General features: G+C 61.6%; 2 protein-coding genes across 2 annotated transcripts; both read right to left on the minus strand.

Moving 5' to 3' along the window:
- Positions 1–240: 240 nt before the first annotated feature.
- Positions 241–6,519, minus strand: LOC142077271 (maestro heat-like repeat-containing protein family member 2B). Its single transcript, XM_075139375.1, has 9 exons — positions 6,511–6,519; positions 5,604–5,712; positions 4,576–4,673; positions 2,418–2,563; positions 2,010–2,172; positions 1,524–1,717; positions 775–912; positions 475–586; positions 241–330 (listed from the first exon to the last, which is right to left on the minus strand). The coding sequence occupies exons 1-9, from the start codon at positions 6,517–6,519 to the stop codon at positions 241–243; spliced, it is 1,059 nt and encodes a 352-aa protein (XP_074995476.1).
- Positions 6,520–7,205: 686 nt separating this feature from the next.
- Positions 7,206–17,702, minus strand: LOC142077272 (maestro heat-like repeat-containing protein family member 2B). Its single transcript, XM_075139377.1, has 21 exons — positions 17,532–17,702; positions 16,813–16,978; positions 16,324–16,422; positions 15,637–15,788; positions 15,180–15,323; positions 14,525–14,617; positions 13,966–14,035; positions 13,741–13,854; positions 13,188–13,261; positions 12,727–12,846; positions 12,162–12,269; positions 11,808–11,967; positions 11,368–11,408; positions 10,929–11,070; positions 10,153–10,205; positions 9,634–9,741; positions 9,261–9,380; positions 8,943–9,065; positions 7,951–8,112; positions 7,604–7,726; positions 7,206–7,277 (listed from the first exon to the last, which is right to left on the minus strand). The coding sequence occupies exons 1-21, from the start codon at positions 17,700–17,702 to the stop codon at positions 7,206–7,208; spliced, it is 2,415 nt and encodes an 804-aa protein (XP_074995478.1).
- Positions 17,703–18,030: the final 328 nt, after the last annotated feature.

Raw genomic sequence — 18,030 nt, forward strand, 5'->3', positions numbered from 1 at the left:
GATCGTTAACAAAAGATTTAATAAGAAGATCCAGGAAGACAGGGCAGACATCAGCTGTGTCCTGCTGCCAATCACTTGTCTCTGGAGAGACTCCGGTGTCACCAGGTCAACCCTCATCTGAAAGTCCTTCAACAAGGTCAGAGGGGACGAATCCACAGTTGCGGGGTTTCTTCCTGCTCCCTGTGTACTTCTGCCTGAGCCCTCTGCCAACAGCCGCCTTCCCCTCTTTCCTCTGGAGCATTAACTTCGTCTCCTCATGTTCCTTCTCCAGCTGTTGACTTCTGCTGCTGTTTCTTTCACGGCTTTCAGTTCGCGCTCCGCCCTTTCCAGCTGGTTTTGAAGACAGACGCTCGTTTGGATGGCAGAATCTCGCTCCTCTGCCACTCGCGCTAGTGAGTCTAGTGAGCTAGACGTCCCAAGCGGCAGCATCTCAGTAAAACCCCTCGAACCCCTCCTTCCCCACCCCCACCTTACCTCAGCAAAGAAAGCTGCAGCCGTCACCCGCAGCTTAACCGAGCAGGAATCCAGCCACGGCAAGAGGTTCTTCACCAGGCAGGGGGAGACGAGCCCAGCACGGAGCAGGACGCTGCGCAGGGGACACAAGTCAGGGACACACAGTTGGTTACCCAGGAAGGCCACAGGCCAGGTCTCCAAAATTCCCTTGCTCCGATGCAGACACTGTTCTTTAGCTCAGAACCGCTTCCCAGGAACGCCGGAAGGGTCCCAGCAGCCTTTTCCCAGGGAGGCAGCCAGATGCATCCCTGCGGCTCTTACCCGCTCAGCAGACACACCCCCTCAGGGTGAGCCAGGGGGTCTTCCAGGCGAGCCCACACCGCCCGATTCAAGAGCAGCTGCATCCATTTCTGCGCCACGCATTTCCCTAGCACCAACTCTATAGCTGAAAGGAAAATCCTGGCAGAAGAAACAGAACACAACATAAACAAACACAAACAAAACAAACCAAATCCAAATAACACCACCACAAACCCAAAGAAATCTCAAATCGCAGCACCTTAGGGAAGACTTATCTTTAGCAGAGCTAAATACCCCTGAAATGATGCTTCACAGCCTTCAAGGCTGCAGATAGCAACACTGGCGTTTTCGTCATGCCCCAAACCCGCTGAAGCAGAAGAAAACCCACGCCCCTAGACTGACTCCATGCTAGATACTTACCAAGGCAACACCTAATACCTCTTCCCACCAGCATTTTGCAAAGAACGACACCGGTGCCCACGAGAGCCACTGCTCCCTGCGGGGGTCCACTGAGGGAGCGCAATGCTATTGTGCATGCAAGGGTATGCAGGAGGCAAGATGACAGCCGCCCGCAGTACGAGCTGCGTAAGACCTTCCCGCCCGGGAGCTGGAGTTTCTCCAGGAACGAACAGAAGTAAAACCAACCATGATGACCGGTTTCCACGTCTAGGAAGCAGGGCAGGTGAAGCACTCCCTCAGCCCCACAAAGCCACGTGCTTTGGCGAGGGGAAATGAAGCCAGCCCCTCCATCCGGCCCTTCGGCTCCTTACCTGCACGGCTTCTCCTCAAGCACCCAGCCCTCGAGGAACAGTTGTCTCCAGCTGCTCGTGGGGGACAGCAGCCTCTCCTCGCCCAGCGTTTCACTGGCCCACCTCAGGAGGCTGGGAAGGAGGTGGGGAAGCAGTTGCCTGAGCTCCTCCGTGCTCCCCAGGGAAAGCACCACCTCCGAGATGGCACGGGTGATCTGCAGAGAAACACGACCAAGAACCACCTGTTCAGGCAAGGCCTCTTCCCACCGCCTGGTTCCCCCACCTGCCTGGGGCGGGGGGTTACTCTCTGCAGTTGTCACTTCTGCGACAGCCTTGTGGCTCAGGAGCACAAAACCGTCCTGGCTCCCCACACTCCTTGAGGCCGGCCCAGCACAGCGCCCTGGGAGTCTCCACGGGCATCCGCAAAGGGCACCCGATTCCCTCGCGACAAAGCATGGGTTAGAAAGCAGATGAAAGCTGCAGAAACGTGTCTGCTGTTCCACGTACCGTCAGAGTCTCCAGAGCAGTCTGACGGTTGTGCTGCTCACAAGCGGAGGAGTCAGTTCCCCGGCGGTTGTTTCCTGCTCTGTTTAGTTTCTCCACTAAGCACCTCAGGACCTGAATCCCAAGGATGCTTCTCCCCAGGCTCCTCCACAGCTCCACCGTGTCACTGCAAGGGAACAGACGTTCACCCCTGAGCCCGTATCCCCGCAGCCCTGCACTGCCCTCAAACCTCCTCATCTGCAGCGGGGCTTACAACGCCCCACGCACAGCAGAGACACGAGCACGCAGTCTTGCAACGCTCAAGACTGTTCAGGCAGAAGAAAAAGACCTGCTTCTCAACTGGACCCCCCAGTACGAGCAAGCTGTGGGGTCTCTGTTCGACTGCGGTGGGGGCGTGGGCAGTGTACGTACCTGTCCATGAGCAGGCCTTTCTGGAGGAGACTGCTGATCACGGGCTCCCGGTGAAAGCGGGCAAGGAGAAACACCGCACGGAGCAGGAAGGGCCTGTGGGTGCTCTGCTGCATGTAGGCGCAAAGGGTGTTCAGGATTTTCGGCACCTGAATGGAAGAAGAGGAGAAAGAAGGGCTCGGTGCATCCTTTACCCCTCCTGCAGGTTCCACCCTGCCTGACCCTGGCTCACGGCTGGAGCTGAGTGTGCTCTTGGCAATTGTGTGCACGAACGCACGCACGCACACGCACGCACGCACACGCACGCGGAGCCTCAGTCCCTGCATGTGCCTGGCCCAGCCGTATGAGCAGCTGCGTGCCCTGTGTGCACACAGAAAACACGGACACCTTTCACACCCAGCACTTTCACACCCAGCTCTCCCCACGTGTCTGTAGCGATGCAGGAGCAAGACCAAACACGCTCTTCGAGACCCTGAAGATGCCTTGCAGGGCCTGTGCAAGGGCACGTGACTCCTTCCAGAGGAACCCACTTCTCCGGGGACACTTTTCCTTGCCTCTACCCTCCTTTCCCAAAGCGCCAACCCCTTTCTCACACAGAGGGCCTTCCCTCGAAGCTACAAGCCGTGGCCACGATAAGGACAAGGAGGCAGCCAGGTCCCTCGGCCCGTGGGAGATCCCATCTTCTCCCACGGCTGCCTACCTCTGGCCCCTGGTGCAGCCACAACCTGCTCTGCGCCTGGGGAAGCAGCAAGGGGTGACCCCGCGGCCCACGGATGCGGCGCTCCCGCGGCCCGGAGCGGCCGTGGGCTCTGCAGGGACGGCACAGGGACGCCCTGCCCTGGCCCTAACAGCAGCAGCCTAACAGCTGGGTGAGCTTTAGCTCAGCCGGGTGCGATCCTGTGGGCTGCCACCCGTAGTTGCCATCACTGTGACCGACCTCTGCCAGCGGCGGACAGCCACGGGGTTGGTCTGGGCCGAGCGAGCTGCTGGTGGCCCTAGAGCCCAAGTGGAGCGCAGCAGAGCGCGAGCGGAGGAGAAGAGGAGCCTTGAAAGGGCAGGCAGAGCATGAGGCCAGAGGCTCCCAGGCTACAAACGGGCAGCAACTGGTGGCTAAAGGAAGGGCACCTCGCAGGCTGGGTAACACCACAGTCGGGGAAAGCAAGGAGAGCAATGAACAAGTATCCAACCTGTGGAAAACCTCACGTGCCCAGCAAATCTCAGAGTAGAGGGAATTGGGGACCAGTGAAGAAAGAGCAGGGCGAAGCGGGTCCCAGGGCAGGGAGGACTGACAGTGACCCACGGAGGAAGGGGAGGAACGGCAAGGTTGGCACCTCATTCATGGGAAGGACCTGGACCAATGTGAGACTTTGGACAAGAAGTGCCCATATCCTTGTCACCAGCTGGAGCAGAAGCCGGCAGCAGGTGCTAACGCATGACTCAGACCATCAGTAGCCCCTCGGCTCGGCACACAGGCTGAGCATTTCTTGAGCCCATGCCAACTGCACAGGGTGTAGTGCAACAGCCAACAGGAGAAAAGGCAAAGTCAAATGGAAAAAAAGGTCTCCTTTACCTCCTGGAGTATTTCCTTTCTGCATTCCACCAGGAAGACGAACACCCACTTCCACACTGCTCTTGCACGACTGGGTGTGACACGCAGCAAGCTGTCCAGGACGGCAGTCAGAAAGTCCGTAGCCTGTGCTGGAGGGATGCATTTGCAAACAGCCTGGAGAGAAGTCAGGAACAGGAGAGACCGCGTCACAGCTCTGCTCCAGCAATTCAGAAAGGAAAGGAAACTTGACGGGACTGTTAGTTTGGCAGTCAGGGAGGGGGCAATCACTTGTCCCTCCTGCTGTGCATGCAGTGGTGTTTACATCTGATGCAGCTAAGCGATTTGGAAGTGCCTCCCCCATGCTGTTTGCTCACCTACCAAATCTGTATTCTGACAAGAGCACTCACGCACACACACGCGCACAAACGCACACACCATGGTATCTGCTCCAGCGTGCCTAAACGACAGCCTTATCTCAAAGCCTCCTGCTACTTGCTAACAACAGCCGTCCTGGACAGCTTGCGTTGGAGACAGCGAGAGACTGGAGGGGAGCAGGGAGGCGTGCAGGAGCCCAGGAGCTGGGCCCCACCCTGCTGTTTTGGGACCAGTTACCTTTCCTATTTTGGTACAGGTCTCCATCTGAGTCTTCGTGCCTGGGTTGTTCAGCTCCTCACAAAGGCACCTGCTCTCATCTGCCTTCACGGTCTTGTCTGGAACAAACACCAGGAGAAAAGAGGAGTCACGTCTACAGAAACCCAACCTCTGGCCCCAGATACCAGTAAAGGAGAACCCAAGTGGTGGCAGTGAAGGCCACAGGGAAAGCCGGGGCCCTCCGGAGCTCGGTGCAGCAGGACTTCCCGAGCCCGATAAATGGCTGACAAATGACGGGCTGGAAAGAGCCCTCTTCCTTCCTGAACCGTTTGCTGGGGCTTCAGGGTTTCAGCAGCCTCTGCTCCCAGCAGCTGCGTCCGCTATTCCCGCACAGGCCACCCTCATCTCTGGGAGGCAGGAAGCCTCCCCGTGACTTCCTCAGCACAGGCAGACCCTGCTGCCTGAAGAGGAGAGGGTTTGAACACAACCCTTTGCAGCACGCTCCGGGCCTGCAGCTCAGATCTCTCCTCCCTGCCCAGTTTGCTCTGGGCAGCGGATTGGTTTCCTCTCTTGTGCTCGGCAGGAGATGTCTTCCCTGGCAGGGATGAGTTCGGAGACTGCCTGGGTAGCTGCCCCTCTCTCCAGGCTCAAGGCAGGGAGCGAGGGGAAGGCACCCTCCGAAATGTCAGGGACCTCATCCAAGCGAGTTCTCTGACCACCCTCTATCTCTCTAACGTGGAGGGGGACAGACGTGGAGTGGAACAGCCCCCAGCATTGGTGACAACGCGCTGCTCTCAGACAGCAGTGGGGGATGGCCCTGACCACTCAGCCTCACACATGCCCCAGGGAGGTGGGACTCAGCGACCCTCTCCCAGGGATCCTTCCTGAGATGGCCAGGGAGGCAGAGGGTTAACAGGGTGGGGGCACAAAACCAGCCGAGCACGTTGCCTCCCCCCTCCCTCCCGGGGACCTGGGACCCCGCTGGCGCCAGGCCAGGAAGGGAAGGAGGATCAGGCTGAGCAAGGCTGGGAAGCGCCCGCGCTCCTCACCTTGCATTTGGAGAAGGTAGTCGAGGCAGACCCATGCCTCCTGGCGGTCGCTGCTCAGAGTCCCCAGCAGTCCCACCAGGCAGCCAAACTGCTTGCAAGGACGTCCTCTCTGCAGGGGAGAGCAGCAGGAAAAGGGTCGCAGGCAGCCACAGCACCCGCTCGCCTCTACTGCCCATCCTGCTCCCTGAGCAGCGACCAGGCAGAGGGGCAGGCAGAAGGGCTGCCCCATAATCCCAGGAGCCCCGAAACCCAGCACCCAGTTGGGCAGGGCTCCCTTCCGGGGCCATGAATGGTGGGAAGGGAGCACCAGGGCATGCGGCGGGTCCCTACTCACCATGAGCTCAAATCGCTCTTTGCAAGCTCCCAGCACATGGGCGCAAACCCGCAGGGCTCTCTCCTGCTTCCATTCTTCGGCTGAGGTGAGCCAGCCCTTCAGGACCTGAGGCAGGGTGCATCTCTCTCGCAACAGGTATCTTTCTCTCCCCGAGATCCCTCTCCCTCTCCCTCCTTCTCTGGCCCCTCCCGGCACGGCCCCCGGCCCTACCGAGCACTGGCCCTGCTGCCTCCGCCGCCTCACTCTCTCCAACCGCCTCTGCCCTGAGCCAGGTGTTGCTTCCCTGCCGGCGTCTCCCCACTCCAGCCTTCCCCCAGGCTGCTCTCGCCCAGCTCGGGGCTGGCTCCTGGCTTTCCCTCCGGCAGGGCCCACTTCTCTGCCTGTCCTGAGGCTGCAGTGGCTGGGTGCTCCTGTTCCCCAGCTCAGCCCCTGGCCCCAGCCAGACGCACAGACTCGGAGCGAGCAGCCAAAGCCCCACTTTCCCACAGGAAAGGTATCCACCTGCTATTCACCCGCTAAGGCCTCGATTCTCTGCCCCCGCCACACTTTCCCTGTTGCCCCATGCCTACTCACATGGACCATGTCGTCAAAGCAGGCAGAGGTCTTCTCTGCCTCCAGAAGCGTTGCTATCAGACGGCCCAGGTCTTCCATGCCTCTCCTGTGCAGAAGCTGAAAGCAGGAAAGGAGAGATGCGGTTCTGCATCATGGGGGCTGCCAGGGTGCACGAGGTGGGATCCTGACCCAGAGGCGGGCAGGCACTGCCGGTGGGTACCTGCATGTTCACAGTTGCCCTCACTGTCTTCCTTCCCTTGTCCATCCGCTCCTTGGACGGATAGGACAAGACACTCTGGCAGCACACCGCCAGCAGGTTGCGATGTTCCTCCCTGCTCAGAGGTGGCCTCAGCTTGCTGGCCAGAGGACAAAGAAGAGAAAACAGAAAGGGCATTTACTAGCCCTCTCCAGAGTGGCTCAAACCACAGCTGGGTTCCTCCTAATCGAGGGCCCCAAATGCAACACCCCCAGCCCATGCCAGTGAGCACTGCCTTCAGCTCCAGCAATTCCTGCCTCCTCCCAGGCAGCGGCAACCCCCCACCCCCAGGTTAAGGAACCCCTGGGGCTCCCTTCCCTTTGGGAGACACCCGAAATGGGGAACACCCTCCCACTCCACAGCCCCAGCAGCTCCCGGCCCCGTGCTCGAGGACACTGGAGCTGCCCCAACCAGCTGGGATGGGGCACACCGGGAGTCCCCAGCGCCCGGGGAACAGACCTCACCTCAACTCCTCCAGGACCTGAAACACTCCGTACACCACGGAGTCCCAGGGCTCCCCCTTTATCCAGTCCTGCAAGTCCCAGAGAGACAAGCGCAGAGTTGGCAGAGGGCAGGGACACGGGACAGGCCTCCCACCTCCCCCGGGGACAGGCTCTGCTGCCAGGCCTGGGCAGACACTGCCCTGTCACCCCCACAGATCCCCAAAGGCACCGCAGGGTTCCTTACCCTGCTCCCCAGCCACAGCCACCCAGCACCAGCACCCGTGGGCCCCACCCACGCGGGGGACAGCTCCAGGAGCTCGCATGAAGCTGCGAGACCGTCGTGCCTCTGGGGAAACCCGTCTGATGGCGCAGCCCAAAACTCCCCTGTGCGACTGCCCCGGCTACGGGCACTCACCAGCAGGGTCCACGTCGCCTCCTGCTTTAAGGACAGCTCAAAGCTGCCGCAGTCGCCCACGGCCTGGATGGCACAGCTGACCTCGGTGATGCTCTGCACCAGGGCGAGCTTGAGCTGCAAGTCCTGGGGCCAGAGAGAGCAAAGCACCCCGTGAACTCTTTGGAGGGCTGAGAGGTGGAAGAGGAGCATGGGCAGGGGGAACCCATGGGCGGTTGGGTCTGGACATTGAGGACAACCCCTCCTTGGGGATCTTTAGAAAGAGACCGTCCATCTCGGGACACCCCAGCCCTGAGAGGCTGGAGCTGGGGCACCCAGGCATCCCTGCCCTGTGCGCCCCATGCTCTTACCCTCTCTTGGGTTCTGAAGAGCTGCAGGATGTTGCCCACGATTTCTTTGTCCACGCGGGTGAGCAGCTGCTCCTTGGGGGCACGCAGCGCAATGCCGCTGTAGGTGCGCATGAGAGCAGCGCAAACAGCCTGGGCTCTCTCCATCTTCCGCCGCCGCTGTACCTGTGTCGACAGAGATGCCCCGAGACGTCAGCCCCAGGGCTCCTGCGGGCTCCTGTGGCAGGCCCTGCCCCCACCCTCACCAGCTCCTTGTTTCCCTGGGCACCTTCCAGCAGCTCCCCAAGCCGCTCCTCGAGCTGCGAGCTCCGGGGACGGGAGCTGTTTCCATCCCGCAGCTTGGGTTCTCACGTGGGGATGGGGAGGAGGTGCAGCCAGCATCACACACGCTGCTGGCAGTTTTACCACTGATTTGAGAGGTCGGGGAGCTGTCTGGAACCTTTCTGTGGAAAGGTATCTGACATAGCCTGCCATGGTGCTGCTCAAAGTCGCGCAGCCTGCGCGGGTCAGCGGTGCAGAGGAGCCCAGCCTGCTCACCTCCCCAGGCCAGGCTGCACCGCTCTCTCTGCAGGGCCCGGCCCTGCCCAGAAAGGCTTCCCCACAGCCCCCGGGGGGGAGCAGAGCCAGCGAGACCTCACCAGGCTCCTGCTCCCGGCCCCCAGCTTTCAGGAAGGGGCAGAGTGTTGCACCGTGCCCACCCCACCTTGTCGCCAGCTCCTGCTGAAGTTAAGTCAGGAGCAACGTGGCTGCAAGCAAGCAACCGCTGCAGCTGCCCCGGCTGGGTGGCTCTCATCCACAAGGTGTCAAACCCTGTCCTTTCCAAAGACACCTCAGGGGCCCCAGTGCCAGGATGTCCCCTCTGACACACAGGCTTCACGTAACTCTTACAAGAGGGTTAATCTAAAGACGGCTGCCACGGTTTGGCTGCTGCAGGTGTAGCAGTGGAAATAAGGCCAAAAAAGGAAAGCCAGACAGCAAAACCCTGGATCCTTTACCTTCCGGCCCGTGGAAGTCTGACGGAACCAGGCTCTGGTGAAAGCGTCAGAGAACATAGTCGCCGCGTCCAAGACCAGGTGGAAGTGGTTCTCGGCAGCGTGGGACACAACAGAAATCATCCCCTGCAACCACAGAGAAACGGGGAGTCAGCTCCAGCCCAGGCACTCAGACGTGGCCAGCAACAACAGCCAGGCAGGACGTTGCAGCAAGGGGGAAACGGCGGCAAGGGGGAAATCAAGGAAGTCTGGAGCAGGGCCAGCAGCCCTCCCTCTCCCCAGGAACAGCAGGGGATGCCCAGGACGTGAGCGTCACTTCACCTGGGCCTCAGACAGCTCCACAGGGTTGGTCTCCTGGAGGAACCTCAGCACCTGCCCTTGGACGTGTCTGAGGTCCCGACAAGCTGCCAGCGCCGTCCCAAGAGCCTTGTACAGGAAAAGCTGAAAGAGAAGAGGCCGAGCCCGAGATGCGGTCACAGCCCGACCTGTCAGGAGAGGGCTGGCCCCAGACGGACCCGACTGCCCCTGGGAGCGGGCAAGGCCGGCCGTGGTGCCAGGCTGTAGCCAGTCGCTGGGGCAACCCCAAGCGAAGCTCCTTTTGGGGGAGCCTGAGGGAAGGGGAAGCAATGAAAACCGCCTGCGTGGGCAGAGCACCGGCGCCAGTCCCAGCCCCAGCGCTGGGCAGGAGACACACCTTCTCCCAGGAGCCGGGGGCAGAGCTGCCCAGCTGCTGGCTCAGCTCCCGGCTCAGGCCCACGGTCCAGGCCTTGTCCTCAATGGGCTCCAGCGACGCTCGCAGGAACTGGGGTGAACAGGAGAGGAAGCGAGTGTTGCCCTGCCCTTGGCCAGGCCCCTTTCCAGGAGCTGCCGGGAACCGCAGTCTCTTCCCCCACCCCACCCAACCCTCTTTCACCAGCCTCCCTCTTCTCCTAACACCTCCGGCGAGACCCCCCGGCACGGCGGACGTAGAGGAGGCGGCAGCGCCAAGGCGTGTGCCACAGCATTAGAGGGCATTAGCCATCAGCCGTGGCACATGTGCAGACAGCAGCTCCTCTGAGCGGGCAGGCACCTACTGCGGGGGGAGGTGAGGGGTGCTCAGGAGGTGCCCCCACCTCCTGGTGCCTGCACAGGCAGCCCCGAGCTTCCTCCCACAACTTTGTCTGCTCCCTCTTCTCCCCCTTTATTTGTGAACCCCCCCGCAAGGATGCTGTACCTTAAGCACGCGGTGCTCCCACTCTGCAGAGTCCAGGGAGCTCTCGGTTCTTCCTAGAAAGCAAGAGGAAGCAAAAGCTCTCGCTGCTGTTTAACCTCACACCAAAGAAGAGCCCAGTGGTCTCCTCTGCAGTCAGACCTCCCAAAAGTCCCAGGCCATCAGCCTAGAAAAGGCCTACAAGCACCCACGCCAAAGCCCTCGCGAGGCCAAAGACACGGGAGGGATCCCAGGGGCGTTTCTCAGAGCCACTGATTCAAGCTGGGGAAGGACGCACTGACCGCAGCTGATCCCCACCGCTTGACTGCAGCTCCCAGCACAACTCCGACCACTGAGTCACAGCACGCACCAGCAACACACATTTTCTCCTTAATGACCCACCGCATTCTGCCCGTTTGCAGCCCTTCTCCCTGGCTATTGCCAAGGACGGCTGCTGCAAACCTGGCCTGGCCTAGGGACTTGGTCCTCCAAAGCCAGGGGCTGCACCCGCTCCAGGAGCACCAGTCCTGTCCCTCCCCCAAACACCGTCCGGGCAGGACATGGGGGTGCCACCAAGGCCTGCCATCCAAGGGGACATCAACGGCCCCGTCCATCCCCTGGGCCGAATTGATGCCAGGGGACGGCTGCCCCAGCCTCAGTGCTGGCTCCCTGGAAGGGGAAAGGCAGCAGAGCAAGTGCTGGGCAACTGGGGACAATTCTTCCTCTCTCACGCTGGGAAGCTGCATTTTCCTGCCCCCCCTCCCTCCCCGCCAGCCCCTCCCTCCCCACTTGCACTTTACCTTCCAGGTACTGCAGCACGAGGGGGATCTCGGTCGCCCACGCCGCCCCCAAGGCTCTGTGGATCCTGCCGTGGAGCGCCTGCAGCAGCTGCAAGGCAGCGACTGCGCGTTCGCTGCTCGCGTTAGGAGCCGCCGCCACCACCTAGGCAAGGGCAGGAGAGAAGGGTCGCTCCTGCTGCCAGAGCCACAGCTTCTCCCGGGAGGGACAGAGGGAGGGAGGGAGCTCGGTGCCGCTCGGCCAGCAGCAGGCAGCCGATGGCTTCACCCGGGGAGCTGCCAGCCCCGAGAAAGGAGTGGGATCCCCGATAGGCTCGGGCAGGCTCGGGCATGCCGCCTCCTCCTCAGGGGCTCCCGGCGCTGGCCTCAGCAGCATCTCTGCCCTGGGCTCTCCCACCACCCCTGGCCAGAAAAGCCCTTTCCCCAGGGCCCCACTACTCACCAGCAGTCGAACAAACAGGACCTGGGGCGCCGGCAGCTGGGCTGCGGGGAGGAAGGAAGGCTGGGTGAGCCAACGAGCCCCCGCCATGCCCTGCCCTTTGCACCTCCGATGCCCCGCACAAGGCTGAGGGCTGAGGGCAGCTGTGCTGCCACAGCGCTGGCCCGGTGGGGCTCCCCAGGGCTGCCCAGCATGAGATGAAGGCAGCTCCAGCATGGCCAGGAATGAGCCCTGGCTCACCAGGAGAGTGCTGCGAGCAGGAGAGCTGTGCCCCTGCACCGGGCAAGGGGCAATGCAGGGCAGAGCCTCCCATATCCAGCAGCAGAGCCTGACTCTGCCCTTTGGTTTTCCTTTTGGCTCCTGCTCAGGTCTGGTGGGGCGCAGGGAGACATGGACTGGCCCGACGCCCGGCCAAACCCAGCAGCACTCACTGGGGCTCCTACCTCGCTCCTGGGAGTCCATGGCATCCGGCTCCTCCTCTTCTTCCTTGCACCCTGCTCTCTCCCGTCTCTCAACTAGGGCTCGGAGGCAGCGGGAGAGCGGGATCAGCATGCCGCTGTACTGGGCTGGCACCACATACTGCAGCAGCCTCGGCCACAGGAGCTGCAGAGAAGAACCGGGCAATTCGCCACATTGGCATTTCCACTCAGCTCAAAGACAAAAAGCATGGTCTGCGTTTCCCTGAGCCTCGGGTGCTTCAGCACACGTAATGGAGAGGTTCAGGGCATGGGGGAGCATGAGGAAAAATGTCCTGAAGGCAAGAAGTAGCCACAGTAGCAGGGCAGAGGGCAACTCACTTTGGTCATCCCTCTCAGAGAGACATCCAGCGAGCCCAGGATGTCCATGCACAGGGCTCGAAGAGCTCCATCCTCCTGCGTTTCCCAGGCAAAAAGGCCTCCTGCCACCTGTAAGACAGAGTTGGCAAAACCCCCGTTACTCTCAGCTCCTGACCGACGAGGCTCAGGCACGACTCACCAGTGCTCCTGTGCCAGCCTCCCGGCAGCACTGACCTCCTGAAGGAGGACAAGGACAGTCGGACCCAGCTTGAGGACCAGGTCCCGGACCCTGGGAAGGACTGGGAAGCCTGGGAGCAGAGAGTGCCGCTGCCTGTCTGCACAGTACCCCAGGGCCCAAATGCTGCTGTCATGACACCAAAGCAGAGGTGAGGAACTTGCCCTTCAGCAGGGCTGTGCGCGGTGCCAAGGAACCCACAAGGAACAGCCATTTGGAGGCCGCTCCAATGGCAGTGCCAGCGCTGATGGCCCTGCAGCGTGGAGCTCTCCATGGCCAAGGACACCTGCAGGAGCTCTCAGCACAGTCCAGGCACTGGTCAAAGCCCTGGGTGTCCTGCTCTGCCCTTACCAGTCTGCCCGAGGTCCGGCTGAACTCGATGAAGATGTGCCCCACCACATCCCATGCCCAGCAGCTCTGGGAGCCGGAGCTGAGCAGCTCCCTGATGAACTCCAGAACCGCCCTCCGCACCTGCCAGGGGAGAGTGCGGTTACGTTCCTCCTGTTCAAGGCCCAAAGGGAAGCTGCCTTTGCTTGGGGGCAGCCTTTGTGGCTCGTGGAGAGATGACAAGGGCACCGCAGAAGCTTTTGCTCCCGGCGTCAGGGCTGGGCTTTAGCACCAGGCTGGACAGGCACTTGCCCCACAGAGCACAGCGACCTCCCTGCTCCACTCTGCCAGCTCTCCCCGGGGAGGAGCCATCACCCACTGCCTGGGCAACGCGCCGGCGCTTCCCCAGGCACCCCAGCTCTGCCCCAGGGGAAAGGGTTTCTCTGCCTCCCCTGGCGGCACTGTCCCTTCCCAAACCAGCTCACCTGGGCACTCGGGTGGTTGCACACCGACTGCACGGCCTCCACCACCTGGGGCAGCTTCTCTCTCGTCTCAGGTGCTGGAAGAGATATGGAGAGGTGTGCGTTGAGGCAAAGCCCTGATGGCAGAAGGGATCCCTTGAAGCTTCCAAGTTTTTCGCACACCAACGGGACAGAAAAGTGGGGCCTGACTCTGACTTCACAGGAGGCAGCGGCGTAGCCACAGAGGCACAGCTATTTTATAGGGACTGAAAGCCATGGTAATGTGGTAACACAGAGGATGACACAAACAGCATGGGTACAAGCAGCTCCTGTGCAAACCAGCCCACCTGCCCACCCACCAGCCTGTCTGTGTTACTGAGCTTGGATCATCGTCCCTGGGGTGCCGCCATTTCTAACTGCCGGGGGAGAGCTCAATCCCTGTTGTGGGGTGTCAGCTCAGCTGGGGGACCTGCTCTTTGCAGCTCCTTTTGGGTGCAGGTGCACCACTTTCAGCCCGTTCCTGCTCTCAGCCCAGCAGCCCCAACCCCTGCCTCGTGTCCCTGGTCCGGGCACTGACCGTCAGAGCGGGCCAGCGCTCCCAGCAGGCCCAGGGCTGCCACGCGACCGGCCTCGCTCCCACTGCTCAGCTGGGAGCGCAGAAACACGACCGTCTCCGCGGGGCACATTCGTGCTGTGGGGAAGAAATCGCATTCTGCGTTAGCAGGCAGCTGCTCCTGACCACCAAGGACAGGGAGAGAGCTGCCACGGCACGGCGGGGCATCGCCCAGTCTCCTCTCCTTACCCTGCAGCACGATGCAGCGGGACAGCACTGCCTTATGGGCCGGGCCAGGCTCCTTGGTCGCATCGGAGAGCTGTGGGAACAAGGTGCGTTTTAGAGAAAGCTACATCAGCGTTGAGAGGGACTGAAAAGAAACGGTGCTCTCTGCTCCCCTCTCCCTGAGCTCCCTGGGCACGGGACCCACAGCCAAAACCCAGCCCACCCAACGATGGCCCTGGGCACACACAGAGGTTTGCAGCAGCCCAGGCTGCCCAGGAGCTGAGGCTGAGCAGTGTCAAAAGGCTGCCCTTAGGGTGCCAGCACGCCAGAGTCCTCCTGCGACTTGGCCGAGAGGGAAATTGCTGTGGGAACAGGGCTGCCCCTCGGGCCCGTTCCAAACAGCCCGGATCAGGCTTCCTGCAGCCTTAAGGTGGCACCTGGATCACAAATCCTGGTGTGCTCCTGGCCTGCAGGAAGGTCCCGGTGGAGGGACGCCCTGCCCTGCCCTGCCCTGCCCTGCCAGCTGGCAGGTCTTTCCCCTCCATGGCAATTAGGCTGGCAGCAGGGCGCAGGCTCCCCTTACCTGGCGATGCACAGCGGTGCTGATGGCAAGAGCCGTGCCCTGTGGGATTGGGGTCTGAACTCCCTCCAGCACGTCCAAGACATAACTTAGGCTCTACAAGAGAACGGGGGAGGAAGAAGAGGCTAAAGGCACCTAAAGGCACTTGGGAAAGGAAAATCCAGCACATCTGGGATAAGGGGAGTCCCTAACACCAGCTCCCAGGGAAAACCCTAAACCCTCCTGCATGGGACTCCTTGATTGCCCTCCCCTCAGAGCAACATCAGGAGGGTCTCCTTCCTCTGAACAGAGCCCGCGGTTGACAACTCAGTTTCCCGGCACTTCCCACTCATCAGACCTCGCCCCTCATGGACGGGGCTGGACACGGCCCTGGGCATTAGGGCAAAGCTCTTCCCGCACACAGAGCCCCAGGGAGGGGGCAATGCCTGCCTTCCTGAGAAGATGAGCCCCAGGGACTCTTGCCTCCCTCCTGCCCCGCCCTGCGTTTCTCTTTTCTTGCCCGAAGAGCCCGGGAAGCTTCAGGCCTCCTCTGCTCTCCCTGTTCTCCTCTAAGGGCTTCCCAGCTCCTCCTGGCACCCCACAGCTCCCCAGCTCCCCCTGGCACTCGCACAGACCCACCCCAGCAGCCATGCCAGGCCCTGCGCCTTGGTGACCTCACCTTGGTGACCCGGGAGGTGTCTCGGATCTCCTGATATTGGTGCAGGAGCCAGAAGACCTGCTCCCAGGCATGCTCTCGGTGCTGCTCCTCATGCAGAAGGACCTCCATCATGGCAGCCACTGCCCTGAGGACAGCCTGCTTGTCCTGAAGAGGGAAGGGAGAGGCGCTGCTTGGAGGGCCGAAGGTCTGCCTAGCGCTCAGCACCCCCTGGACACCAGTCTGCCCTTCCCACTGGGAGGGGTTTCCCTCTCCCTTCTGCCCTGCAGGAGAAGGGCTCACTCCAGAGGAGAGAGAGCATTTCCCCAAGCTGGTACCCCAGCCCTCCCTGCAGAAAGGCCCCAGGACTCGGCTGTTTCCCGTCACGGAGACCCCTCCCCTCACCCCTCTGCTCGCACCCCACTGGGCACAGACGGAGATCTCTGCTGCAGCCCCAGGTGTGGAAAGCAGCACTTCTCACCTCTTCCTCCTTGCAGTCCAGCCAATTTGCCACCGCATAGCAGAAGACCGGGTAAATGGCTTCACAGATCTGTGCTACCCCCTTGCGAGGGAAGGGGCATTGCTCCTGGTTGCCAAAGTAGGTATTGACTCCTTTGGACCATTGCTCCAGAACTGCACCAGGAGAAAGGAAAAGGCAGCATGTGAGAGTCTGCAGCAGGGACGCCCTGCCCAAGCCCGCTTTGAGGACAGTCCCCGGCTTGGCAGGGCTCAGCCCAGGACCAGATCTGGATCTGAGGGCAATGTGTGCTCTTGAGGCGTCTGGATTCAAACACCTCGCTGTTTCTCTCCTCCTCCCCATCACACCTTCTCCTCCTCAATGGCCTGTTCCCCTCCAGCATTTCTCACTGCAGCCCCTCCCCTCCCCACCCCTTCCCTTCCCACACACACGCCCTTTCAGAGCAGGCATTTCAAGCCCAGAGGAAAGCAGGGGAACAGAAGCCGTGGGAAGGGACCCGGGAATTCCTCGCCGCGCGGAAACCTCCCGGGCTTCCCCCTCTCTTCTACACACTCACAGCAGTTTGGGATCATCGAGGCCTGACCTCACTGCGGGCTGACACCCACCACGTTCCCTCTGAGATCACATGGAGGCATCGAAGGCCCCCACAGCCCCAGCCCCTGGGACCCCGGCCAAGGAGCCGACACTCACCGCTGCAGACGGCGCGCAGGATCCGGCCACTCCCCACCCGGCTCAGCACGGCGCGCAGGGCGAGCAGCGTCATTCCCACAAAGGGGATGCACCGCAGAGCTGCAGAGCAGGCAGGGACAGAGGGACCGAGAGGGTCAGTGAGAGACGTGGGAGACTGGGGTCCGTCCCTGGCAGGGCTGGGGCTGCTGGGCCATGCACGACATGCCAGAGGGCGTGGGGAGGGCTGCCCTCCCCAAGGGGGACACAGGAAGCCCTCTGGAGAAATGGGGAGGACAGTGGGGGGCAGAGACCCCACGGCTTTGTCTCCAACGGGTTCCCACCCTTCAGAAACTGGGATCGGGCTGGTAAGGCAGAGCTGCCAGCCGGCCCTGGCACGGAGCAAGGAGGCACAGCAACTCCATAGCCCCCCCGTTCAACACAGAGCACTTAGGGAGGGGGAGCATCCCCTCTCCCCATTAGCACAGACCCATACCCAAACCAGTACCGTACCATAGCTGCGGGCCATTTTGCCCACGGTGAGGAGCACAATCTCATCAGGGACCTTCCCCATGGCCTTCAGGTGGCTCTGGAGCTCGGACATGACAAAGTGGAAGTGGGAGCGGGCCAGCGCCACCAGGACGTCGCTAGCGGCCGTCTTCACATCACCTGTCACACCCTGCAAAAGCGTCACAGGTTAAACACTCCCAAGAAAAACGGCTGAGGCACTCGGACAGGCTGAATGACCCCGTCTCCTCTGCGAGACCCCTCGGGACAGTTGTGCTCGGGGCCGGGCAGCTGCCGCCTCTTGTACCCTGGGGTAGGCGAGCAGCTCCCCGGCGAGACGAGGGAGGCTTTTCCCCGGCACAACCCTGTGCTGCTGGCCCCTCTCCATGGAGATGCCAGGAACAAACTGTCGCAGGCTCGACACCCCCCTGGGACCTCTCCGTGGGGCTGGTGGGTTCCCATGGCTCCTCCTCAAGGCAGGAGAAATAACCTTGAGCTTGAACCCAGCTCTCGCTCAGTTAGAAACAGCCCTGAGTCCGCTTCTCTGCAGAGCTCTCTGCGTCCCCTCTCCAAATTCCCTGTAATGACGAGTCCCCAGAGCCTCTCCCTTAGGACCTCCGCTGCGTCTGAATAACCGAGGAACATCTCTGCGCCTCTCTCTATTTCCCCAAAAACCAGGGCCGGAGGCAGGCTGCTTTGGTGGCCTTGAAAGAGAACAAGCTCACCTGGGCTGCTCGCATGTCCCTGGACGCCTCCGCTATCAGGCGGTTCACGACACCGCTCGTCAAGCAGCCATCGTCTCCCTGCAAGACGCTCTCCAGCTCCCGGTATGTCTCCACTCGGTCGCCCTGGGGACAGACCACGAAGGGGAGTGATGGGACTTGCTCTGCCCTCATTCCCAGGGAGCCACGAGAGAGACCTGCTGCCCCCCAAATCATCTGTGTGACACGGGCACGAGGTACGAGCTGCAGGCATCGGTCAGGACAGCCACGAAGAACAGCAAGATCTTCCGCGGCACCTCTGACATCAGCAGAGAGCCAGACAGGGAGATCGACTCCGCCAGGGTAAAAGGCCGTGCGGGAGCCTCGGAAGTCACTCCCGAGGACGGGAGACGGCGGAGGTCAGAGGGAAAGTGCCAGGCGAGGAAGGGTGTGACTGTTCACTCAACTCCTGCCTAGATTTTGGCTAACCCAGCTCATGCGAAGGCCTGATGTGTGCTGGGAG

Source organism: Calonectris borealis, unplaced genomic scaffold (genome assembly GCF_964195595.1).
Source record: "Calonectris borealis unplaced genomic scaffold, bCalBor7.hap1.2 HAP1_SCAFFOLD_193, whole genome shotgun sequence".
Taxonomy (NCBI): domain Eukaryota; kingdom Metazoa; phylum Chordata; class Aves; order Procellariiformes; family Procellariidae; genus Calonectris; species Calonectris borealis.

Excerpts from the sequence above, each read along its gene's own strand:
- LOC142077271 (XM_075139375.1), bottom strand. Across the intron at positions 4,674-5,603 it reads CTACCTTCTCCAAATGCAAG|ACAAGACCGTGAAGGCAGAT; the intron begins GTGAGGAGCGCG and ends TGTTTGTTCCAG. Across the intron at positions 2,564-4,575 it reads CCTGTACCAAAATAGGAAAG|GTGCCGAAAATCCTGAACAC; the intron begins GTAACTGGTCCC and ends TCTTCCATTCAG.
- LOC142077272 (XM_075139377.1), bottom strand. The coding sequence starts at position 17,702 with ATGAGGGCAGAGCAAGTCCCATCACTCCCCTTCGTGGTCTGTCCCCAG. Across the intron at positions 14,036-14,524 it reads GCACCGCTGTGCATCGCCAG|CTCTCCGATGCGACCAAGGA; the intron begins GTAAGGGGAGCC and ends TTGTTCCCACAG. Across the intron at positions 13,855-13,965 it reads CCGCTGCATCGTGCTGCAGG|CACGAATGTGCCCCGCGGAG; the intron begins GTAAGGAGAGGA and ends TCTTCCCCACAG.